This window comes from Pogona vitticeps, chromosome 2 (genome assembly GCF_051106095.1).
Source record: "Pogona vitticeps strain Pit_001003342236 chromosome 2, PviZW2.1, whole genome shotgun sequence".
In the NCBI taxonomy this organism is placed as follows: Eukaryota; Metazoa; Chordata; class Lepidosauria; order Squamata; family Agamidae; genus Pogona; species Pogona vitticeps.
Genome location: NC_135784.1, coordinates 283,519,411 through 283,546,036, shown reverse-complemented (window position 1 = coordinate 283,546,036; position 26,626 = coordinate 283,519,411). Strand labels below are relative to the sequence as shown.

Sequence of the window (26,626 nt, the reverse complement as noted above, 5' to 3'; positions counted from 1 at the left end):
TGACCAGAAGTAAAAATCTATATATGAAATCACTTACATAATGTATAGCAAGCTGGCCGATGTCTTCTCCACTTTGCATTTGTCCTTCTTCTCGCACAGCTTCTTTGTATTTCTCTGTATTTCTTTCTGCTTCAGACATTTTGGTTCAGGAACTGCTCAATAGGTGATATACCCACCAGACTCCATCAAGCTCCTCCAAATATTTTCTGAGCATCCTTGACTCCCCCTGTCTCTGTGTGTGTGTGTGTGTCTGTGTCTCTGTGTGTGTGTGTGTGTGTGTGTGTGTGTGTGTGTGTGTGTGTGTGTGTGTACATAAGGACACCACCCAACCCACAAATATAAAAATATATACATTAGAGAAAAACAGCATGGCTGGCAATGAATAAGATACAAACTACAAATATAATATCCTCCCTCATTTTTATACCAGATGGGTGGGATATAAATCAATCAATCAACCAACCAACCAACCAATCAAATAAATAAATAAATCAATCAAACAAATAAACAAATAAATAAATAAATAAATAAATATATAAATATTTGGTCATCATGAAATGCCTCCCTGAAAAGCAACGTTTTAATGTTCCTTATGAATATTAGGAGGAAAGGGTCCTGACATACCTGCACAGGCAGAGCATTCCACAAAAAGGTGGCTACTACCAAGTAGCTCCTAATCATAGACTTCTGGCCTCCCTCGGGGTTGCCACCTGCAACCTTAAAGCCTGGGAGGTGCAAGTGACATGGGAAATTGATCTTAGGCATTCTGATACGTAGTGAGGTTCCAAGCCGTTCAGGGCTTTGTAGGTCAGTATTAGTACCTTGACTTTGGCTTGGAAAGCTAACTGGCAGCCAATGCAGGTGAGCCAGGAGATCAGCTTGGCCACCACATTTTATGCTTGCTGTGGCTTTTGCCCTTAAGGGCAGCACCACATAGAGAAGCAAAGCAAAGCAAAGCAAAGCAAAGCGTGCTGCTTATATATCGCCCCATAGCGCTTCAAGCATTCTCTGGGTGGTTTACAATTTAATTATGCAGGCTACACGTTGCCCACCCCCCAGCGAGCTGGGTACTCATTTTACCGATCTTGGAAGGATAGAAGGCTGAGTCAACCTTGAGCCGGCTACCTGGGATTTGAACCCCAGGTCGTGAACACAGTTTTAGCTGCAGAACTTTGCAATAGTCAATCCTTAAGATTACCAATGTGTAACTAGTGTTATCAGGGACTTCCTGTCTGCCTTGCTGCTTAACGGAATTCATCATGATTTGGAATTGTCTTTTAGTAGATGTTCACTTGGATCCTGTGACCCCATGAGTGAAACTCTCCTCACAGGACATGCTATTGATGGAAGGCAAAAGGCAATAGTTACTGTTCCCTCTCCCACACAGCCTCCCCAGATCTGCTGCAGGGCATGGTGTTCTCTGAAATAACGTTCAGCGGGTGGCATTAAGTTGCAGGGAGAAGGGGAAATCTCCTCCCTCTGGTTTCCCTGCACATATATGCACTTTCACTACACAACTTCTCAACCCCCTTCCTGTTGTAGAATGGGAATTGAAGGTGCTGGTCACTGTTGTCATACCAAAACTGTACCAAATGGTTCCTTGGTGCGAAGTAGACTTTAGTAGTAAAATGAATTTCAAATGGTGACCAGTAAAGTCTATGCTTTTTCTGCAGAGTCTTGATTTTATTGAATGTCTATTATGGTCTGGAGGCAATTACTTCCTGGCTCTTTGGAAATGGATTGGGCTCTTATCAGCAACCAGAGAACTAATTTCACTCCAAAATGAGTCGTTGCCTCATGAATCAAATTGAAGTGCTCTGTTTCTCTTCATTGCTTTCTTTGCATATTAACTTGCCTTGCCTTGCAATAGTGTTAGCATATATTTCATATCAGGACACACCCTAAATCACTCATGTTGCTGTTGTGTTGTACAGTGCTTTAAGCACGCAAAATTGATAAAATGTTATCTTTCAGGCAGGAGTCTTGTTGGTACTGTGCTTGTTTTGTTTTTTGCTGAAACACCTTTTAATATTTGTCTACCCACCTATGACAAATACACAGTCTGCCTCCGAGTACATCTACACTATTGTGAAATTATGGGGGCATTCAAACATGAGACAGGTGTATATGCTGTGTGGTAATAATGGCCATGCAAAATGTGTACCATGTGTTTCTGATGCTGGAGAGGGGTGTTTTATTTAAAAATACAGTGGCCAAGTATGTGTACATAAAAATCAGTAAAAAGCACATTCAGGCCTGTGAGAAATAAATATGTTTTTTGGCAAAAAGATGCTCTGCTGGCTGGAACCTATTAATTTTGGATACATATGCATATAACAAGGAAATGATCCATATTTACAACCTGACCACTTCACATGCATAAATATCTTTTAAAAACATGTATGCACTTGATACATCTAAATCTGTATGCACCATACAGGTTTATGCTCATCTAGAAATGAGTATGACCTGTTGAGGGTTATCTCAATGGTTAAGTATACAGTATATCAGTATAAATGAACAGTACAGCATAGAAGTTAAGGCCTGCTCTTTTTTTTCCTGATTACCCCAGTCAAAAAGTTTTCCTGATTACCCCAGACAAAAAGTTCACTTTGTTCATGAGAACACAACCTTGGGATTCCATCTTTATTTATTTACAGCTGTAAAATCTTGCCAGATTCCACTGATGGGAGGTTCCAAATAGTGTTTTCTGTCTGCGGAGCTGGAAAATGTACTGCTGTGCATGTCTTAAAGTAGTGGAGGCTTGGTGTGTTCAGTCTGTTTCCTGTTTTTTTCTGTAGTCATCGTCTACCACAATTACCACTTTGTGTGTGTGAAACTATTTATATACACAATGTGTCTTGGGTGATTTTTAGTGGCTGTTGCTGAAGACCACAGTTGCTGCCTGTGATGGCAGTCTCTGCTTAAAACTACGTTCAACTTGTTAAACTTAGCTGCTTTGCTCACTTAAAATGGAAGCTGTAAAAGCATCACTGAACTGTCCTTTTCTTCTTTTTTTAATGAACAGGTTTCCACCTAAGTGGCACAGTGACCGAGCCTGCAACGCAATTGGAGCCAGAAACTGTTTGCAATGTAGCTATCAGCTTTGATCGGTGCAAGATTACCTCAGTGACCTGTAGCTGTGGAAACAAAGACATATTTTATTGTGCCCATGTCGTGGCACTTTCTTTATACCGGATCCGCAAGCCAGATCAGGTCAAACTGCATCTTCCCATTTCAGAGACTCTCTTTCAAATGAACAGAGACCAACTACAAAAGTTTGTACAGTATTTGATCACAGTGCACCATACAGAAGTTTTGCCAACTGCTCAGAAATTAGCAGATGAAATCCTTTCTCAGAATTCAGAGATCAATCAAGTTCACGGTGAGTTAGTTTCCTCCTGAAGTCTTGCAGCTTCCATTTTCTTTCAAGAATGCATTCGAGTTCAGGCTTACTGAGATGTTCCCTGCAGAGATATACTTGAATTTCTTATATGGTGAATGCTAGTTGAAAATGCTCATCTTTTCAAGAAGGATAACAGTTAGATCAGGCTGATAGTGGAAGAAAATAAGTATTGGATTGCATGCGGAGTTGGCAGAGCTGAAGTGGACAGAAGCAGGATTGAAAAGGGTAGATTCAGTGTACTTAAATATTTAGGGGGCAGGAAGGCAATACTTTGAAATCCACAATGATATGCCTGATGCCATCACTGTGGCATGCTTCATGGAGAACAGTATTTGGGTAAACTATGTAGTTAGAACCAGGCCTGGCGTGCTCTGGTTCATGGGGTCACGAAGAGTCGGACACGACTAAATGACGATGACGACGTAGTTAGAGCATGGTTCATAGCCATCAGACACAATCCAAAAATGGCATCAGCTGGTTGAACCAGCCATAGTTTGTACAAGGTGTGCCTTGTTATGGAGACCACTTGGATCTCCAGTGACAACACAGGACATGTGCTCCAAGGGAACTTGACATGCAGTATGTATGAAGAAAAGTTAGAATGTTTAGGACTGTTTAGCTTAAGAAGAAGAGTGGAATTGTCTCATGCAATAGTAGAACTTGGGGTCATATGCTGAAACTGAACGGTGGGAGATTCCAGATAGATAAAAGGAAGTAGTTCTTCATATAGCACATAATTAAACTGTGGAATTCTCTGCCATGGCATGTAGTGATAGCTGCCAAGTTGGATAGTTTAAAAAGCGGATTAAATTAATTCATGGGGGTTATAGCCCATGTCATTGGCTGCTAGTCAGGATGGTTATATGTCGGCTCAGTTATCAGAGTTAGCATGCCTTTGTGGGTCATTTGCCAGCAAATATGTGAGATGGGAAATGCAGTTGCATTTAGATCCTTGTGGTAGACTTCCCAGAGGCAACTGCTTGGGCACTGTATGAGCAGAATGTTAGACTGGGAAGGCTTTTGGTGCAGTCTAGTATGGCTCTCTGTGAGTTCTTATATTAGTTATGTCTGTAAGAAGGAAATATGTAGCATTGGCCAACGAGAGAGCAATGTTTAGTGAGTAACTGATAGGTGTAAGATGAGTGAAAGAAGAAAGCAAGATATACAGTAAATCCCATTGGGCTTTTTTGCCTTTCTCAATCAGGGTTCTCAGAGTATTTATGAGTAATCAGAGCATTCTTCAGTTGCATGACATGGCTGAAAATGAGACTTAATAGGGTGCATTTAGTTATTGTGCTGAAGATTGTTAAGCCTTCTCGGAAACTGAAACACGTTGAACACTTTTTAGGAATATCAAGAATTTTGTCAAGGAAGAGAAGAGTTGTTTCTTCCAGACACATCTTATACTTATACTTTAAGAAGCAGCAGTTGAACCTAAATCTATTTGAATTTTAGTTAAGAATGCCATAACCGTAAACAATACAGGAGGAATCCTTGCTTGTCCAGTCCTTACAGTCATTTTTTCTTATCAACTGACAAGAAAGTGAAACATTTTCTGGTTATAGCAACTCAGTTATTTTACACAAATTGCACAGTTTGAACAAGCTGAGTAATCTCAGAGAAATTATGAAAACTATAGTTTATTTCATGGACTTTAAAAAAATCTGAAGAATCAGGTGGGCTGCTTTCCTATTTTTTTAATAATCAGCTAATCCTTTTTGCTTGCTTTGTCTGTATATCTGTGTGCATTTGTTTTGTGCAAACTACTGTGGAACAATGTTACATAAATTTCAGAAACCTTCATGAGTAATGCCTGGCTGTCACAATGGCAGTAAGAAATCTTGCAGAGTTTGAACATTTCTCATATAGGTGTCTCATGTCAATGAACCCTACATCAACAAAAATGAGGAATTTAGCAAGAATTTACATTCCTCCAGTATGGCAGAGAAATAAAACCTCTGGATTTTTTGACAAGTCTCTGATCTCTTTAAATTAACATTGTCCAAAAAATGTGCCCTTAGTGAGGTCCTCACTGTAAGGAAAGTTGGACTGTTTACTTTTTGGAATAATGTCATTCAAGTGCCTCATTCCACAAAATGACTCTTCCAAACTGAAGATGTATATGTTCAGATTTGTGCAGGATTTTGGGAGGTGAGGTGGGGTTAAACAGTGATATGCAGGAATAACACTGTAGACTTTGGTCAGTGAATGGCAGGGGAATCCTGTGGCCCAGGAAATGGGGAACTAAACATTTGGTGCTACAGTAGAGCTGGCAAAGGAAATGAGGGATTTTTGCATAGGTGGGATCTTACATTGGGAAAGGATGATGAGGCATGATTTAGAAACAGTATTGATGCCATAAAAACAAGTAAGTTTTAGTGAAAACGTTTTGTACCCTCGGGTGTTTGATACATGGCAAACTTGGCTTTTGAAATCATTTGGATTAGGAAGCTGCCTTATACTGACTCAAAAATACTAGTTCAGTATTATTGACACTGAGTGGAGGCAGAACTCCACCATTTTCTGGTAGGAATTTTTCCAGCCCTTACTGGAAGATAGGGGAATGATCCTGGAACCTTCTTCATGCAGAGAATGTGCCCTGTCACTGAGCCACAACTCTTTTTCAGCACCATGGAGGTAAAGAACTGACCAGACTCCTATGCACTTGTTATATCCTGTAGAGATGATTACATTCTGCAAGATGAGATACCATGTTGTCACGTTCATGATGTGCAGTCACATGATGTAGTAGTGCACAGGTTGCTGCCAATTGCAAACATTTGAAGCAGCCTTTATATATATTAAGATGACTTTCATATAATCATATAAGATGTAGAGGTTATGATTTTACTTAAAAAAGCAACAATACTTGAATAGATCATGTGACTAGGAATGTTGATGCTCTAATTTCTTGGCCAATCAGACTGAAGGAGATAGATATTTCAGTTTTTGATTTTGTAAAGTGTACTGTAAATTGCAAGTTCTTTTTAGGGAATGCTGTAATGTTTGATGTGTAGCAGTAGCATATTAGGAGATTTCCCACCTAAAACGGTATAAGGAGTAACAACAGTTGCTTTTGAATGTCAGTTATGTAGCCAATGAGGCAGCTACACTGACATGTCTGACATGGCTGTTCCAATTCTATGCATGAACTTCTCTTCAGTAGACAGTTAAAATGAAGAGCTACCTGTGTATCTGGATTTAAAACACAATTTGGCTATGTCAGGCGAGTAGATTCTGTCAGATAATTGTCTCATGTTGTAGCATTTATGGGGAAGATAGCACTGACTGGCCCTGGAAAGTGTAAAATGTTGCATGTGTTTTACATTAGGAGTCCTCATACTTCTGTCTTTAGAATGCCATTGCAATGCTTTTAATAGGCTAATCCACTATAAATTCTGTCACTTAAAACGTATCTTGTATCAGTTAAATTTTAATTGTGACCCACATTGAATTTCCATTGGTGAGTTAAGGTATTCCAGGTGGCTTCCCAACCTTAATGTATCTTACAGAAACATGGAGTCATAATCAATGAATTGAAGGCGTTATTCATTTCAGCCTTCAGTTTTGAAATATAATTGTTTAGTTATTTTAATAAAGTTGCCATGTATAGTTTGGCATGCCAAGAAGACCTAAGCTACACAACCTTAAAAATTTTTAAAACATTGACTAGACACACATGACAATTGTTCACTCATCCTTCACGAAGAGGCATGTGATAATTCCAACTTGAATAATTGCCAGACTGAAAGAACTGGGCATCGTTGGCCTTGAGTAAAGGAGACTAAGGATAGATATGGTACCACTCTTCATATGCTTGAAGGATAGTCATATAGAGAAGAGGTAGGCTCTGTTTTCAGTCATCCCAGTGTACAGGACATATAATAATTGGTTTAAGTTAAAAGAAGAGAGATTTCAATTCAATATCAGAAGAACCTTTGAAACTGTTAGAGCATTATGACAATGGAACCAGTTACCTCAGGAGGTGGTGAGTGATCCAACAGTGGAGGCATTCAAGAAAAATTAGAGAATCATCTGTCAGATATACTTTTATTTGGATTCCTGCATTGAACAGAAAGTTGAATTTGATGGCCTTATAAACCTCTATCAACTCCATTATTTTATGATTCTACAATTCTCTGTGTGTGGGTGCTAAGCATTCAGCGTGTACAGAGCCAGAGGGGACCTTGTAATTCCTCTAGACCAAAGTGGGTAATTCAGAGGTAAAGAATCCCTGAGAGTTGCCCAAGTTTCCTAGCTTGGATTTCCAGCTAGAAAATGAACCCAACCTTTTGATGATTGGGTATCATTGTCAGACATATTAGCATGATGTAGTGTTTCTTGTTCAGCCAAAATTAAACATAATTCCTCAGAAGTTGGACTTTCCTTTTGGGAGAACAGAGGGAGAATCACAGCTCTAAGAAAAGATTCTGGAACAGCTCTGGATTCAGTCATGAGGTAGCCTTAGGTGGAAAGGAAGGCTTCTGCAGAACATACCAAACAAATAAATTGAAATCTCTTATGGAAACTGAAATAGGATCTTCAGAAATTACCAACTGGCATAAAATAACAAGCACAAATTAATTTCCTAATTTCTTGGCTAGGAACCTCCAAGAAAAGTGATAGGATATGTATATTCCTCGTTAAAAAGAATACTGGAGTATCATGGAATGGCATCTGGAGCTACAGTAACACATGATGAACTTGGAAGTCCCTTGCCCCACAGTTAAAAAAACATAATGTGCTGTGAAGTCACCAGGTAGCTTTAGGCATCATAGGCATCTTGAAATGTCTTAGGGCATTGCTCTGCTTCTTAAAATGTAAAAACCTTAAAGGTGTTACTGGGCTGCAGACTCCAAAGCCAGCAAGGGTGTGGGGCATAGCTAGTGTTTTCCATAATACATTGCGAGTCTGACTGTCTCCAGGACAGAAACCATGGTTGTCTGCTTACTACAGTGAGTTCCTAGATGTTACAGAACATGTACAGTATTTGCTCCCTTGAGGTTAAAATTGCTAGCTTAGAGAAGCGGAGGGAAATAAAGAGGTGTGTAGATGAAACCTTCAGGAATGCTGACTGCTTCTCTGCTGTCTTTGGGCTTACTGGAAACATTTGGGTGGCCACAGTTGAGAACAGAAGGCTTGGCTAGCTGGATCCTTTTTATACGCTATCCAGGTTCTTCAATTGAAGTCTCTTTGTGTCAGTCTGGCCTCCTTCACACAGTATTCATTCATTCATTCATTCATTCATTCATTCATTCATTCATTCATTCATTCATTCATTCATTCTATTTGTATCCCACCTATCTGGTCGTTGCAGCCACTCTGGTATGGTTCAAATCATTTTGTCACACTCAATCCAAACAGAGAGAAGTTAGGTTTTCCGATTATCATTTTCAGAATCTCTCAGCTGGTACGGGGATTATAAAAAAAAAAAAAAAAAAAAAGGAATTGGGAGTGTTCTCCTGTATATGTTACATTCAGTTTCTAATATGAAGTTCCCAGTGCAGCAATTGTCTTAATCCCACAGCATTTTCATATGCTATTTTTAATGTTGTTTCTTTAAATTTGTGTGCATTATTGCAGTATATATAATTAGACTGCATTCTGAAGATATTTCATGAATTCCCATGTCAAAAAGCTGAGCACGTCTTGGCTGGGTGAGGGCTTCTCTGTAAACCAATCAGAGCTCTTTAGATGGAAGTACCAGAAATGATAATAATGAAGTAATTAGATTTCTTTTGTATTATACCAAGTATGATCAGTGCCATCTAAGCATTTTGTGATAATTCTAGACGTATTAGGATTGCTGTTATATACTTTCACTGGTCTGTATCTTCACTTCCATTGGACTCTCTTTTTTCAGGTTATTTTCAGGCGGTCTTCTCTTTCAGTTCTTGTTCCAGTGACTTTCCTTAATCTTGTTTTGGCAACGGAGCACTAGAATACTATAGCAAGTAGATACTGATATTCTGCATTGGCGTGACTTACAGTTATACCAGTGCTAATGCTGGAAAAATTAACCCTTCTTGTTTTTCAGGCATGTTTACATGATTATGGGGGAAGCAGACACAGAATATTTTATACAGACCCACACACAACACTAAATCCAGGTTTTTGGCAACGATCTGTTGGAGAAGTAGTTCCCTATATGGTTTCTTATATGATCTAGAACTACAGTTCTCAGAATATCAGACACAATTACAAAATGATCAGAGATTCTGGGAGTTGTAATTCACAGTACTATATCTAGAAAATTATGGTTTTGGAGCATATCTAGCCATGTGTCATTCATGAAAGAATTCAGGAACCTAACAAAGTCTCATGTGGTTTGATTGTATTTTTTTATGTATATGTGTATTGTCTGTAATGTATATTTTATTATTGTTGAATACCACTTTGAAATATTTAGAGAGAAGTAGTTTATAAATATTTGTAAATACGTAAGTGTTTGGTCCTTTCCGATGGGGCTTGTGATAGTTCATCTTTGCCACATTCCAGAGTACAGATTTGCAGCAGAAAGTGCTTTTCTGGAAAGGTAGATGGAATATGTTGCTCAAACAGCCTTCTGTAGCCCACCTCTCTCCCCAATTTTGGACTACATCTCCCATTGTCGTCTGGGCATGTTGTCCGGGAGTGGTTTGAGTTGTAGTCTAACACACCTGCTTGGTGCTGGGTTGGAAACAACGATACAGAACTTCAGTTTTTTTTCTAAATCTTCTTTCAAACTATGGTAATAAGGAGTTTATATTTGGAAGCAGTTTTTCACCATTGTAGGGTATTGGGCAAAAACCAAGGAAAATCAGATTCAAATTACTTCCTGGTGGTAAAGCTTATTGGGTGACTGCTGGCCAGTTCGTAGTGCCTTTTCTACTTCAAGGGTGATTCTGAGGAGAAAGGAAGAGCTGTGTCGGGTTCCTTAAAATCCTTGGAGAATAAATGTGTCTGATAAAGCATTATTGAACGTACATCTGTAAGAAAAAAAGCGCCAGAAAATATGTCATTTGGCTTTTGCACATTCTTTCAGTATCCCAATTGCCCTAATGTATAACAAAGCTGCAAAAATAATGCATCTACAAAATCTGTGGTACAACCACACTTGGATTACTGTGTTTAGTTCTGGTTTCTACATTTCTAAAAAAGTATTTCATAGGAACTGGAAAAGGTCAAAAACTGGTGAAGAACATAAGCAAGAAACTAGGATAAATCTTTGTGAGGACAGATTACATTATATGGTGTGGTTTGCATTAGAAGAAAGAGCAGTAAAATGAAAGTAGAGTATATGACAGAAGCCTCCCATGTAAAATTATGTGTAGCAGACATGGATTGGGGAAGTTTTTTTTCATTTTAATACTAGAATCTAGATTCATCAAATTAAGCTGGATGATGACAGTTTCAGTACAGATAAAAGGAAGTACTTTGTGTATAATTAAGCTATGGGCTCATTGCCACAAGATGTAGAAGTGACTGCCAATAAGGTAATGAGTGGCGACGTAAACCCTCATTTGGGGTTTGCATTCGCACTCACTTGGGGTTTACAAGAATTACAACATTTTTCTTTACTGGCAATGATAGTGTGCAGTTTTCAGGTATCTTGGTACTGTACAATTCTCACATGGGTGGGAATAATGTTTTGTTTTTGTTTTTTTGCAAAAATACGCCCATTTGTGTGGAAAATTGCATAATTTTGCAAGTTGTCCCAAACTAGGATTACTGGATTCAGGAATTTGAAACATTGTGTGGGTTTTTGCATGTTTTAAAACAGTTAATCCTTCTGTGTTTGCCTATTTACTCTGCTTTTCAAAGGGGAAGGGCACTATAGAAATTATGTGCAAATTACAGAGATGTGGGAAAAGAACATTTTGTCTTGCATTATGTTAGAAGCAAAAAATCTCATGATTTTGAGACAGACTCTAAGTCAGTGGTTCCTAACCTTGGATCCCCAGATGTTCTTGGACTAAGCTCCCAGAAGCCTTCATCACTAGCTGTGCTGGTCAGGATTTCTGGGAGTTGCAGTCCAAGAACATCTGGCGACCCAAGGGTGGGAAGCACCGTTCTAAGTCAATGAGAACAAGGAATTCAGCAATTGTTTTTTCCTTCCCTAGTGATCACTGACTCTTTCTAAGGATGGTCGTAGCATTCTTCTAAATACCACTCGCACAGATTCATGTCCTGCTTGCTGTCATCCCATGTACATCTACTTGGCCTTGGGAATATAATGCTTAACATGCATAGTGTTTGGCGACATGACTCACACAGGAGCCAGCTGTGGTCTCAGACAGAGGTCTTTCTCACATGTAAGAACCTTCTGACTGCAGTGCCAAGGACTGAACCTGGTATCTCCTGTGTGATAAATGTGTGCTGTAATAGTGAGCAGTGGTTCTCCCAGTCACTTCTTATTGGACTGCTGCTCATATTGAGTTTCAGGTGCTGATGCTATGTTCTGACATTCTGTGAATGCATACATAATTTTTCAAGTCACTTGCTGTTCTAAAAGCAGTGCATATTGAATTCTTCATGTTCCCTCAGCCTGTGTGTAGCAGTCTTAATATCAGCACTCAGAATTCGGCCTGCGTAGCTGCAGCCACAGTGTAGGTTGTTTCAAGAATAATCCATAACTGTACTATATTTCCGGCAGAAGCAATATTATCCCAATGTGTCCACTAAGCCAGTCTTATTATTATTTTTTACCCTTGTTGTAGGAGCTCCTGATCCAACAGCTGGTGCTAGCATAGATGATGAAAATTGCTGGCATCTAGATGAAGAACAAGTCCAGGAACAGGTTAAACTCTTTCTCTCCCAGGGCGGATACCATGGTTCAGGGAAGCAGCTCAACTTGCTTTTTGCAAAGGTAGGTTGAAAGATATATATATGTGTGTGGTTGTTACGAATATTCCCCTTTATTCCAAAGTCTCCACAGACTGCTCGCCTTCTTCCGTATGATGTTACTGTCTGGTCATTAGAATGCAATTTGGCATTATTAGAAAATGGTGTTTGCTCAGAAGAATAACATCAGAGTCACTTTAAGTTGTTTTTCAGTCTGCCACCATTTTGTTGTGAGTTATCTTGGAAGCCTGCAGATCTGCTAAATGGAAGCTAAAAGGCTTTTCCAAAATAAATCCAGTTCCCTTTGTTTCATGGAAAGTGTGGCTGTGACGTCCCTTAATGACTCAAACAAAGGCATGCAGTGTACCCCATAAACATTTTTTTAAAAAAAAAAAACTTGCAACTTTGAAGCCTGACTCATGACTTTCCACATGTTTTGAACTGGCAGTAGAAAACCAGTACATTCAAGGGAATATTTCTTCAGACAAAAAATCTAGTGTGAAAAAGGAATAATTTGTTGAGATGGCTCTAGGCTTGGGCTTTTTGCTCTGGACATTTGGAAAGTGGTGGCTTAGTCAAAGCAATGCTCGTCTGAGAGTTAAATCCGTCCCATCAAGGGAAAGTTTGAGCAGAATGAGATGAAGTAGTTTCCCCAGATCATTACTTTGCTTTCTCTGTGGCTGCTCCCAGACCTCAGAACACCTTACAGAGGGAGGCAATGCTGGCTTGCTCTATATTGTCTTTCCATCCTCTGACAGATACTTTGCTGTTCAAGTAGGTGTTGGGTAACAGACTTTGCTTGCTGCAATAGGGGCTTTTAGCCCTGATGAATGCTGTATTTTCTTTTGGCAGCTTTGTTTTTCAACTCTATTTTACCTTTTGTATTCAGTTTCTCTTTTATCTGTTTTATTTAATTTTATTATAAGCTGACATTTGTCCCATTCTTGGGAGAAGAGTGTGATATAAATTAAATAAATAAGGTGTCTATTGTTTACACAATAGCTGTGGGGAAAAGTCTATAGCAGTGATTTCCAACCTTGGTTCCCCAGATGTTCTTGTACTATAACTCCCAGAAATCCGTGCCAGCACAACTAGTGGTGAAGGTTTCTGGAAGATGGGGAACTATTGGTTTATAATGTGATAATCTTGGCATGAAATTAATTCCCCCTGGTGAATCTGATCATGCAATTCCATGCTATAAGCTTTATACAAGAATGGTATTTAGACTCAATGAAGTAGAAATCTCAAGTAAAAAATAGGAATATTTGTAGTCAGATAGACATAGGGGCTTCGTATTTGAATACAAAGCCTGCCGGCAGAGGTGGCCAGCCCAGTTACCACCCACCCCCAGAACCCACTGGACCACTTACCACATGGTACACATGGCCAGCGTCATCTCCTGCACCCCAATCACAGCAGTAGCTCGGTTGTCACAGCCCCACCTCTCTGCTTACTTGGCCACTCCACGGTTGATCAGGGAGACTTGTCCTTGCCAGAGTGGCAAAGTCAGCAGGGAGGCAGGGTTGCAGCAGCCATGCTACTGCCGCTATTGCGTCGCAGGAGATGACACCGGGCACATGCCGCACAGTTAGCAGTCCAGCATGTTCTGGGGTGGGGGCGGGGGTAATCGAATCAGCCACGTATTCGTATATGAATATGAAGCCCCCATGTTTATAATCAGAAGTAATACTGTATTGTCTTATTTGATGTGAACCAAACTGGAATGTTGAGAACAGCAATCAGTAACAAAGTAAAAATCTGAATTCAGAGCCATTTTGTTGCAACGTTTATGCTGCTGGTTGGCTGTGTCAGAATTATGTAATGTCAGACAAGACATACAGTATGGCAGATTGTTGAATGCCTTTCAACCCAAATCAGGGCACTTGTCACGTTGAACACACTAGCAGCAACCAATCTGCTAAGGCTTCGAATAGCTGTAGCTGATGACCTTGCAAAAATCCAGTGCTTTAGTACTAAAGTGATGTAACACATGTTGGATGAGATTGTTTTGTGCACCTGACGAGCAATTTTCAGACAGTTATGACATTGCTCTTGAGACGATATGTAAGCAGAATCCTTTGCTTTTTGGCTCTTACATTTCTTCAATCTATTTTTCAAAACTACCCGTAAAATTTCCAGAGCCTATGGAATGATGGAGGGAGAATAATAATCATTTTGAAGGGTACTTTCTTAAGTATAAGTGTGTGCACATACGTCTTTGCCAGTATGCCTAAACTGATGTGGACAGAACCCCTTCTGCAGTAAGAGGGCAAACTGCAAATTATAAATTGCAAATAATGATACTTGCAATACATGTTTCTTCTGATGCAGTATGAAAATGCATGAGGTTCCTCAGCCAGCTTAGTTCCCAATCAATGAACTTTTCAACCCTGCTGCTTATGAATAGTAACAATAATTGTGTGCTGTCAAGACACTTCTGACTTACAGCAACTCTTTTCAGGGTTTTCTGGGTAAAGAATACTCAGAAGGTGTTTACAATTCCTTTCTTCTGTGGGTACCTTGGGACAGTACAGCTTGCCCAAGGCCACACAGGATGATTCTACTTGCAGGAGACACAGTGGGGAATCAAACTCCCAATCTCTGGTTTGAGTCCTAAACCACTATCCAGCCTGCTTATTAAAACTATGGCATAATTTGAAACGTAAATTTCTGATCTTTCCTTATCAAACTTTTTAAAAGAATGTATCATAGACAACATCTATAGGCAACAAAAATAATTGAGGTGCCCCTGAAGGGCTACCTAAAATTGATTTTTGATTTGAGCACATACCTTTTATTTTGAGTTAGACCATCCCAAACATGCATTCCAAATTAGATAAAAATCGAACTACCCATTTATGAGAAGCTAATTGGTGTGGCCTCGAGGCACCCAAAACGATTTGCATGTACTGCATAGTGCCTGTGTCTCAAGTAAACCATCCCACCCACCCTCCAAATTTGGTGCAGATCTGTGGAGTCATTTTCACTTAATGCAATAATAAATGGACAAACAAATAGAAACTAATTTGTATTTATATTAATAACCTATCGTTTGCAGCTCACTACAACATATGCTTCTGATGTAGTGGGCTAAAGTCCCCAAAACCTATGTCAAATAAAACTTATTAATCCTCAAGGGTTCTCTTACCCCAGGAGTGGCAAACCTTTGGCATGCCAGATGTTTTAGACTACAACTCCCACAGGTTTTTATCATTATCTGTACAGTCTATGAATTGTGGAAGTTGAAATCCAAAACATTGGGAGTCCCAAAGGTTTGCTAACCCTATTCTAGGCTGTTTGTTAAAAATAATTGTTTTGGGAGGAAAGTGGTATATAAATTAAACAATTAAAATAAATTAAACAATGAACAATTATTTATAACAAGCACCCTAGGACAGGGGTGTTTGTTATATATTCAGTGTATATATTCAGTGTTTGCAGATTACATTGCTTGTAACACTCTCTTGTTTCTGTTGCACTATTGTTTTGTATCCTAGGTGCGAGAGATGTTAAAGATGAGAGATTCCAACGGTGCTCGAATGCTGACTTTGATAACAGAGCAGTTCATGGCTGACCCTCGGCTGTCTCTTTGGAGACAACAAGGAACTGCAATGACAGATAAATATAGGCAGCTCTGGGATGAACTAGGTAAATGCAAAGTAGTTCGGTGCAGATTTTGAAATGTCGGAAACACTAAGCATTTTGAGAGAAGCATTGGCTCTTGTCAGCAGAGCCTGAAACTGTTGCCAGCATCGGGGAAATATGGTTGTCTGGGCACTTTGTTTTCATGGGCAAAAATGGTGCATTTTTGCTAAAGCCAAGGACATGCAGCCAAAAATAACTACTACGTGAAATGTTTAATAGTAAGAGCGGGAATATAAACACTTCCTAGGTAATAAGTAATCCATTGTATTAACAGGACCGAGGTCTGCAGCTATTAATAGTAAATGTTTACCTTTGTGCTTAGGTCTGTCTATCTTTTGATTCCAAAAATGTCTATGAAAGGACATACAGCTTCGGTAATCAGTTTTCATTTGGTGTGGAAAATTGTGTGGCCTTCTATTTAAACTTCACACATGGTATAGTGTTGACCTGAGCCCCTTAGTTCATATTTTAGTGAAGTAGATATGTTTACATGGGTTTGAATATGATATAATTGTGTGCACACACTCACATGGGTCTGCACCATACTTGGGCTTCTGGGTGGTAAAGACAGGAAGATGAAAATGCTATTGTTGATTCAGACTCGTGGTGGGTCCTTTTGCAAAATCAACCACAAAATGCTTGATAGTCAAGAGTTCACAGCCTTACGACTTTAAGGATCTTTGAGATGAAGAATATGGTAATATATTTTTGGCTTCAGCTGATAGGAGCAGCTGAACTTCATATTGAAATATTTCCTGGAACAAATATGAGTGTTTGCTTGAAAAATGGGAGAATGTGGGGGAAAACTACAGGCTGTGACCTGGCCTGAATTTTTTTTTTTCTTGGAAGGGCTTGTGTGTTACAAGTATGTTAATCCACCTTAATGGAAACTAGAACTGAAATAACTGCCACAGGTGTAATTCACACCTAATGTTTTTAGTGTATCATTTATTTTGGAATATAATTATTTTTACATGGCTCAGTATGAAATGAATATAACTCAGAAAGATCCAGAGGTGCAAATTACAGAGGTGCTGTAGCCATTTTGGTTTATCTTCCATGTAGACAAGCAATCAGTAAGGGAATGCTTGCAGCACATTCCATCAACATTCTCCTGGATGAACTATATTTAATAATGACCTTGTGTGTGCTACGGGGATCTGGCTGGATAAAAGAAATGGTATGTTTGGGCCCAGTGGCTGCCAGCTGAGTATTTTGTACAAGAGGAACTCGGGGGTATTTGGTAGTAAAGGTTTAATCTCCCTTACCAGGTGCCCAATACAATCCATTTTGAATCTCTGTGCTTGAAACTGAATGGTTTGGGCAGAAAAGAGATTTTGTTGGTGTCCAACTGTCTACTTAAGTGTCTTCCTGGCTATGCTGATGGATTCCAGGTAGGATATTACAGAGACCCAGGTTAAGAGTGTTTGGGGCCCCGCTGTCTGAGAACTTCTTAATAGATGTACAGTTTCCATAATGATCATGACTCTGTTCTTGTGTGTATTAGATTTAGGATCTGCTGTGTGTATTAAATATGTGGATATACTGTTTTGTATGAAATAACATGTACAAGATCAATAGGCCAGGAAGCCTTTGACTCATTTTTTAAGAACAACTCCCCAGTTAAGGTTAGAATTACAGGCCCCTGTAGCTTCTTCAGAGTTGGTAGTCTGTGCACATTGTTTTGCTGCGAGACTAAGAAGCTCCACAGTAGCTCCTAGATGCAATCTCTGTCTTGGCAGACTAAGCATCCATGGGAACTAAGGACAAGAAGCAGTAAGACTAATCTGCAGAATGCAAATAGACTCACAAGTTGTCAACTAACTGAGCGTGGGTTGGGGCCCATTTGGATGCCTGTTTCATGCTTCTGGGAGTAACAAAAGGTCCCTTTTTGCCATGGACTTATCTGTGCAATTTCCAGCAGTGATGAAAAGTTTGCTGCCATTTAACTGCCATCCCTCTGAGACAACAAGAATTCTTAATTGAGGCTGAGACAGCTTTGCAGAGTACTTCATGGGGAGGGGGAAAGATTCAATTTATAGTTCTGACTTGGGTTCTGATTTAGTAACAGGAGCTGTAGCAGAAATGTCCAGTGCTGCTGCTTGTTGTGTTATTTGAGTTTCAGTTGTTGATATCTGAATATGTGGTGTAAGTATTTGGAGTTGTTGGCTCCCCTACATTCCAGTTGTCCTTCCTAATGCAGGGGAGGCCATGACATATTAATGTTAGCCTTTCGTTATTGCTCTGAAGGAGATAGCAATGAAGCTTCTATTAAAGAAGTCTTCTCTTAGCTCTTTTGTTCTAATCACAAACATGCTGTTCTTAGCAAGTGGGGCTGGAGTGATGTTCCAAGTGCTTTTGGATAAAAACAGTTATCCAGGATCCATTTCATTCCTGATTTTGGATAGCGTTCAGGATAGAAATGACCTTGCTCACATTGAATGGGCTGTACTGAGAGAGATGTAGAGAGCAGATCCATTGGATTATCCAGTTATGGTGGCTTTCAGTACCATCAATCATAATCACATTCTAGATGGACGATACAAACCCTTTTGATTGCTTCATTGATCCCTCAACAATCAGAAGAGTTAACTCCTTTTGCAGCAAATGAACATATTCTTTATTGAGAAATGCTGAATTTTAACTTGTATAAAGGTGTCTGGAATGCATATACTGTATAGATATATAGGGAGAAGTGGCTATAACTCTTTTCTTCTAAGGCATGGTTCTGGGTGGTAGTGGTGGAGTTAAAAGTTCTTCCTCTTCTTTCTGTCTGTTTCCTCCTTTTTCTCTTCCTCTTGTGTTGCTGACATACCGTACTTGTTATTGTTTGATTTGATTTTGAAGGAATTAGACTAAATTATCATTTTGAGTAGCTTGCTCCAGTGGAAACAGGGAGAATGCGGTGTTTCCATTACAACCAGGCAAAACATAGTTCAGATATTTACCTTTAGTTTATTTTTTATGTTTATGTAAACCACCCAGAGTAGACACATTTTAGATGGGTGGTATATAGGTTTGACAGACAGACAGACAGACAGACAGACAGACAGACAGACAGACAGACAGACAGACAGACAGACAGACAGACAGACAGACAGACAGACAGACAGCTAGTGTTTAGAGGCCGTTCATCTAATTTCTAGTTTTGTTAAAAATCTACCTGAAACATCCAGTTGAAGTCATTTAAGTGTCTAAACATGTGTCAACTATTTTCAGAATCATTAACAAAATCCTTGTAACACTTTGGGCCATATTCAGGAATATTTTAGGGATCGGTACCAGATGAAGTAAGAGGCAAACTTGATATTAAGGAGAATACATATTTCATCTTTATTAGTCCATTTCTCCTCTGGCTGGATATTTTTAGGTTGTTGTGCCTTGATTAATCAATTCTGTAAATTAAACACATTTATCTTCTGATATTGAATCACAAAACAGAGCGCTCTAGATGCAAGATACATAAATGAGCAACGTTGTGTCCTGTGACAAGCACCCTTCACTATTTGAGAAGGACCCATTTTAAATATGTTCTCAGAGTGCCATCCTATTTTGACCTCAAGCCTATAATATCCTACTGTACTGAGCTTAAGTATTGAGGTATGTGACCGAAGGCAGCTCTTGGTGCAGGGACACTAAACTCATAATTGATATATTAAGCTGTTATAGTACAGTAGTTGCTCAGGTGAGTGGGTCACCACAACTTAAAGCCTAGATAGTCTCAGAGTATTAGCCAATTTCCTCTGCTGGTAGTAGTGCTTCTGACAGCAAAAGAGAAATGGATGATTTTTCCTTCCCATTGCCTCCACTCAACACGTGTTCTGGAAGTTTAGGAACCCTCCATTGCAGATTTTTCTAGAGTGCAACCGGGAGGAATAGACATCGTCATCATGCAAAGAAACTCACACAACATTAAATTTCCTGTTCAGTAATAATTGTTGGGTACAGGGGTATTTTTTTTCATATATTATTTTCTGTTCCTGAATCCTAAACGAGGGCTGCCATTAGTGAGAGCTTCATGGGCTCCCAGATGCAGTACTGGAAGAAGAGAAATGGTACTGCATTTCTTGGGCTACAGTAGTGCACCAGTTCCACCCACCTCAAGAGCTAAATGGGCTGGCTAAATAGCTGAGTGAGTTGGATATCTGCCTGTGGAGCCAGTACGGTGGTGCCTCGCATAATGAGCGATTCATTTAACGACGAATCTGCTTAGCGATGTGTTTTTGGGATCCTTTTTGCGATTGCATAGCGATGTTTCTAATGGGAAAACATCACTTTGCGATGATTGGTAAACGTTTCACTTACCGATTTTCGCATAGCGATGTTTTGGGAACATTTGATCGGCGGTTCCAAAATGGCTGCCGGGTAATTAAAATGGCCGCCTGCAGCATTTTCACGCCCTTTCCTCATTTACCGAGCAGCAAAAATGGCGGCCACATGGAGGATTTCCGTGTATCGGTGAGTTTACAGCCCATAGGAATGCATTAAGCGTGTTTTAATGCGTTCCTATGGGCTTTTTTGCCCCACATAGCAACAAATCCACATAGCGACGATTTTTTTGGAACGGATTATCATCGCTATGCGGGGCACCACTTGTGGTTTGGATTTTGATTCCTCAGTGAGCATCCCAGGAGAAGAGATAGCTGGTGTAGTCTTTGGCAAGCTATCTAGTACCAGGACACCTCCAGAAGAAGGAAATTGCTTGTAGCGCTCTATAAACTAAAAATTCTGGAAAGAGATGTCATGAGTCAGAATTGACTTGACAACATGTAATTAATAAAAAAAAATTAAAGAGCTGAGCCGAGCATGCTTTGGGGTTCCAGGAAGAAGATGAATAAGTGACAAATGCCAGCCCAAGATTGACAAATTTTTTAATGGCACATTTTGGAAGCGACTCAGATTGGGGCACATTTTGCTCATTTAGATTCTAGCAGAAACTTGGCTTAAGTTCACTGGGAAGCTTGTAGATTACCTGCAGATCAGTACTTAATAATTTTCATGATCTGTTGATTTTTGTATTCTACATAATTGTGCCAAAAGTGGCACAAAGCATATCAGATGAACAGCAATTATCTGTTGAAGTACAGCAATAGAATTATAACCATAGATAAATACAGTAATATGTCAGTCTATATGTTAGCGGAAATCCTGTTGATTTGTATAGTAAGTCACAGTTAGAGTAGGTCCATTTGAATCAGTGGAACTGATGGCGGAATTGACTCCCTGACTCCCTGTTGATTCAGTGGGCCTACTCTAGTGCCATTTACTACAGTAAGCAATAGGATTTTGGCTGCTATAATACAAAATTAAATACTGTGAACAAGGATAGGGATAAGTCTAACACACACAAAAAGAATATACTGCATACAAAGGTTACGTGGATTTCTCCACAACTGATGTACAAACATTGGTTGGCAGCCATATCTCTCGTATTTTTACATATGGTATCTTTTCTCAGAGCTTTCATCTGAGTCTCCTACCTTAGTGATGTCCCCACCTCTCATTTTGATGACAAGAGTTACTCTTAACTTGTTTTATTCCACTTGCCAGTTTGCTTGCCAAATGATGCTGTTATTTGTGGATTGATCATTGGTCCTCAAACGTATTTGCTGGAACTTATTTGCTGCCATAGTCACAACCTCATAGGCATCCTTCAGTCTCGAGAGACTATTTATTTATTTATTTATTTATTTATTGGACTTATATACCGCCCCATAGCGCTACAAGCACTCTCCAGGCGGTTTACAATTTTAATTATACAGGCTACACATTGCCCCCCCAGCAAGCTGGGTACTCATTTTACCGACCTCGGAAGGATGGAAGGCTGAGTCAACCTTGAGCCGGCTACCTGGGATTTGAACCCCAGGTCGTGAGCACAGTTTTAGCTGCAATACAGCATTTTAACCACTGCGCCACGAGGCTCTTAATGGCCGGCAGATGGTCTTTGGCTCCTTCTGGGTGTAGGCACGCTGGTCTGGTGCGGTCCCAGGGGCAGCTCCGGCCTGAAAGCTCTCTCTCCCCCTAGGCCAGGTGGTTGATGTTGAGAGGGGGTGAGGCAGCCAGGAGCAGCAGGCCGCAAGGCCTGTAACCACAGAGGGAGATCCAGCAGGGGCCCAACCACAGACTCACTGCCTCTCACACAGTGAGCTATGGCCGGCAGATGGTCTTTGGCTCCTTCTGGGTGTAGGCACGCTGGTCTGGTGCGGTCCCAGGAGCAGCTCCGGCCTGAAAGCTCTCTCTCCCCCTAGGCCAGGTGGTTGATGTATGGTAATGTGCTCTGTATGGAGGACTTGGAACAACCCAAATCCTAAATGTAAAAACAGAAATCCAGTAGCATTTTGGTAAATGAGGAGCCAGTGCTGTGAAGAAGCTCATCTAAGTGCTTGATTGAAAGTTACTCCTCCTAGGCTGCTCTTCAGATAGTTTTGCTGGTGTTAGTTTCCTGATACTAAGATGATTCTGTGTCAAGTAGGAGCTGTTTTCAGAAGATACCTGGGGAGTATTTGTCTGCTATGAGGTCTCTGGTCCTCTGTACCTGTGACACTAGGGTCCTCTTGACATTTGCTGTACCTTCTCAGAAGTTTAGGCTAGTCTTTACGCTTCTAGTACCTGTCAGTCTGCAGAAAACCAAGGTATTTTTTGCAGGTAATGAAACCACCAAAGACCATAGGCAATTTCAGCAAACATCAGAAGTTAAAATAAAGCTAACTTCTATCTACAGGTTGACACCTGTTCACTAGTTGCCCCTAGAGTCAAGTAAACATCAGGCTTTCCTATGCATGTCTTAGAAATTCTCTTGCTTCAGACAGGTTTGGCTACCTTTTTCCCCAAAGGGGAGAAGCTATCTTATTAAAAAAAGAAGGCTTTCTGTGCTAACATAAGAAGTTAGTTGAAGTTTGGCCAGTACTAGCAGGATTCCCACAATCATGTAGGCAATTTTTGAAACTGCAGTTCACTTAATATGTGAAGTTTGAGAATCCTTTATACTCACAAATAGGTTCCTTTATAAGATTAAAATATCTTGCTTATGGGTGTGAGCCAAGATAAGAAAGTAGCTATTTTAATTACCGTATTTTTCCATGTATAAGACTATACTTTTGTCTAAAATCTTTAGACTAAAAATTGAAGGTTGTCTTATACACAGAAGTAAGCTGGGGAGAGAGAAAAACAAGTGGAGGGGAAAGCAGGGATCAAAGTGATTCTGCAGGGCTTTGATCCCTACTTTCCTCTCCACTTGCTAAGCCTTAGCAAAAGGAAAGCAGGGATCAAAGTGCTGCAGGATGGCTTTGATCTATTTGTGAAGGCTTTCACGGCCGGGATCTAATGGTTGTTGTGGGTTTTTCGGGCTCTTTGGCTGTGTTCTGAAGGTTGTTCTTCCTAACGTTTCACCAGTCTCTGTGGCCAGCATCTTCAGAGGACAGCACTCTGTGCTCTGGTGTAGTTGGCTTTGGGACAAAAGCATATCTCACAGCCATAAATACTGCACTCCCAAAGCCAACTACACCAGAGTACAGAGTGCTGTCCTCTGAAGATGCTGGCCACAGAGACTGGCGAAACGTTAGGAAGAACAACCTTCAGAACACGGCCAAAGAGCCCCAAAACCCCACAACAACCATGGCATTGATCCTTGCATTCCCCTCTGCTTACCAAGTCCCATGGAGCTTAGCAAGTGTAGGGAGAAAGGATCAAAGCAATCCCATGGCTGTATAAGGGGGAAAGGGATCAAAACGATCATGCAGTCGTGGGATTGCTTTGATCCTTTGCCCCTCCTTTTGCGCTAAGCCCCATGGGGCTTAGCACGAAAGGAGAAAGCAGGCATCAAAGCGGTCCTGCAGTGCTTTGATCCCCTTCACCCTACCCTTGCTAAGCCCCACTTAGATTTCTTAATTTGAGGTTAGAAAAGTGGGGGTTGTCTTATACATGGGGGCATCTTATACATGGAAAAATACGGCATGTTAGAAAGACACACAAAAAAAAATGATATTCAGACCAAAAGAAAAGGGAAGGTTACTTTTTTTTTTAAAAAAAAATGCATTTCCTAGTACTCACAGGGCACAACTACACAACAGACTTTGTGAATGTAATTTGATCAGCTTGACCACAGAAATATCTAGGAATACAAACTGAGGTTATAGATGACTGAATTATCAAAAATGACCATCAAAGCTGCCTTTTCCATCAAAGCTGTCTTGAATACCTTTTGATAGAAATGGTGAGATACTCCTTTCTTCTTAAAAACTTAGTTTGACAGTACCTTATTCTTTCATTTTACGGGCACCCTTATACTCTTTGATGCCAAAGCAAATCATTTCTTTAGCTCAAGCATTTAAAATATTCTATTTCACTTCAGTCGTTACTGAACTAAATTGGTTGATATAATTATTGTTTGATGGTTGAATAATTATTCATCCTCTAAATATTTGTTGCTGCTATTGTTCTGTTTTTGTTAAAATTTGTGTGCACTATATTTAAAATCCCTCAGATGTCTAGTGGATGAAGAAGAGGTTTACTTTATATAATAGTGAGTAAAATCGAATAATGTAATAAATCCAGTAATAAAGGAAAGACTTTGGAGAGAGGGGGGGAGCCTTAAATGACTGAAAATCACAGCTGCTGGCACCAGTGATGGCGATTTTCAAACATTTAAGGCTCCCCCACCCCTGTCCCACTGTCCCTAAAGGCTTCCATAGGACCAAAGGGATTCTAATGGAGCCCAGGAACCTGTGGAATTTCTTATTAATAAAATATTGCTTTGTCTGTTGATTCATCCAGCATGCATGGCATAATTTTATAGTATTGGATTTGAGCCATCATATCATATAATATCAATCTATTTTTACAATTAAACAGTGATTTTTAAAATCAAATAAATATTAACATTATTTATCTGTTTTATTTAATATATGGTGGTTGTGTTTTTATTTCATTGTAAACCACCCCCAGAATAGTGTATTTCACTTAACGGGACAGTATAGAATCGCCTATAACATCAAAAGGCAACAGTAACAATCCAGTGAAAAGCTTAGGCCAATCTCAGGGGCACCACCACAAAGAAGAGCCTGTGTCTTAATGCCTGTCATTTTGAAAGAACTTACTGGCAGTCCTGTGTCATGGTACAGTGGTGCCCCGCATGACAACGATAATCCGTTCTGTTAAAATCGCTGTACAGCGAAATCGTTCTCATGCGGAAAAAAAAAACCATTGGAATGCATTGAAAACTGGTTAATGCGTTCCAATGGGGAAATACCTCATCGTCCAGCAAAGATCTCCCATAGAGAACCGCCAATCATCTGTTTAAAATTGCTGTCTTCCAAAACTTCTGTCCGGAAAACAGCCATTTTGCGAAGGGAAGCCATTTTGCGGAGCTGAAAAAAACATCGTTTTGCAAACAAACGGTTCGCGAAGCAAGGACCTAATCAACATAAAGCGGATTTCCCCCCTAGGAACCATCGTTTTGCGATAGCAATCGCAAAAAAGTCATCATCAAACGATTTTGTCGTTTACCTGGGTAAGCGTCTAGCGGGGCAACACTATATGTGACTCAGAGGCTCATACTAATGATTGAGCAGGCTTGTGTGGGTGTTTCAGATGCACAAGCCATCCCAAATCATTTAGGGACTTACCAGTTACTTTGAACACATTAAATTGGACTCAGATGTTTCGTAGCAAGCAATGTAGGCAGTGCAAAATTGGTGCCATATGTTTTTTTGGTTCCTTAAACAACAAGCATCTGAATCTTCCGATCTTTTGAGAGGCAGCCCCATGTAAAGCACCTTGCAGCAATCTCATTTATGTGTAATTGTGGCAGTGTTTGTGTTGGGAGTATGTTGGAGAAACACCTGGAATCTCAAATACCTTGATTGCCTCCCCCTTACTCTAGTCTCAGTTAAAACTGGTTCTTACTTTGACAATGAATTTAGTAACAGTATCTCCCCTATGCACATGCATGATCCCAGGATATGCCCAGATTTTGTTGTAGCTGCACTGATTTAAAAATGATTAAGACCATTTTAGGACTGAATATACTTTTAAGAAGTACTTCATGGTACAAACAGCCCTTAAAATATTGAATATAAACAGATTTTGTTCAAGGGCGCCCATCAGCTGGTAAAAAGCAGAAGAGCCAAAGTGATGATCCTTCATGTACTGTATTTGGTTTGTTCCAAATTTTGCTTTCCATGAAACGGGGCAAATTGGGAGCAGTATGTGTGCTGGTGCCTACTGCAAGCTGTTATCTGATTTCATGAAAAGGTCAGGCTGTTTTCCCCCTTCTTTGGAGTACATGTCCTCTGCAGCTCAGTCAATCCCTGGCACTTGAAATGGGCCATGTCTCCATAACAGCCATGTGTAGAAAATTTAGATCTAAGTAGTTTTTAGGCTGGCAAAAAGAAAGCATTTTTGTGTTGTTAGGGGTGGCGTGGGGGAAGGGAGTATGACTTTGTTGTCCTGCGTAGAGAATCTCATGGCTGCAAGGCTGTGCTTCAGAATTAAATGCTGAGCACTACCCATTGCCAGAATTAGAGAAGAGGCTGCATTTTGTCTGCAAATGGGATCTTCAAGTTAACTGGTGTTTTCTACAGGCTCCTGGCTGTGATATGAAATTGGAAGCCCTTTAGCCGCATGGATAATATACAGAGCCTGAATACAAATGTCACATGACACCATCGGGACCCAGGGAGAGACAATAGCACTCCCTGCTCGAATGCTGCGCTATTACCGATCATTTAAATATGGGGATTATGGTTTTAAACT

General features: G+C 40.1%; 1 protein-coding gene across 1 annotated transcript in view; it reads left to right on the top strand.

Annotated features, from left to right (window-relative positions):
* Nucleotides 1-26,626, top strand: part of ZSWIM6 (zinc finger SWIM-type containing 6) — a 126,693-nt gene that overhangs the window by 59,508 nt on the left and 40,559 nt on the right. Inside the window, exons 2-4 of the mRNA XM_072992716.2 lie at nucleotides 3,029-3,385; nucleotides 12,106-12,254; nucleotides 15,727-15,877. Coding sequence (XP_072848817.2) covers nucleotides 3,029-3,385; nucleotides 12,106-12,254; nucleotides 15,727-15,877 — 657 coding nt within the window. The remainder of the gene's footprint in view (nucleotides 1-3,028; nucleotides 3,386-12,105; nucleotides 12,255-15,726; nucleotides 15,878-26,626) is intronic.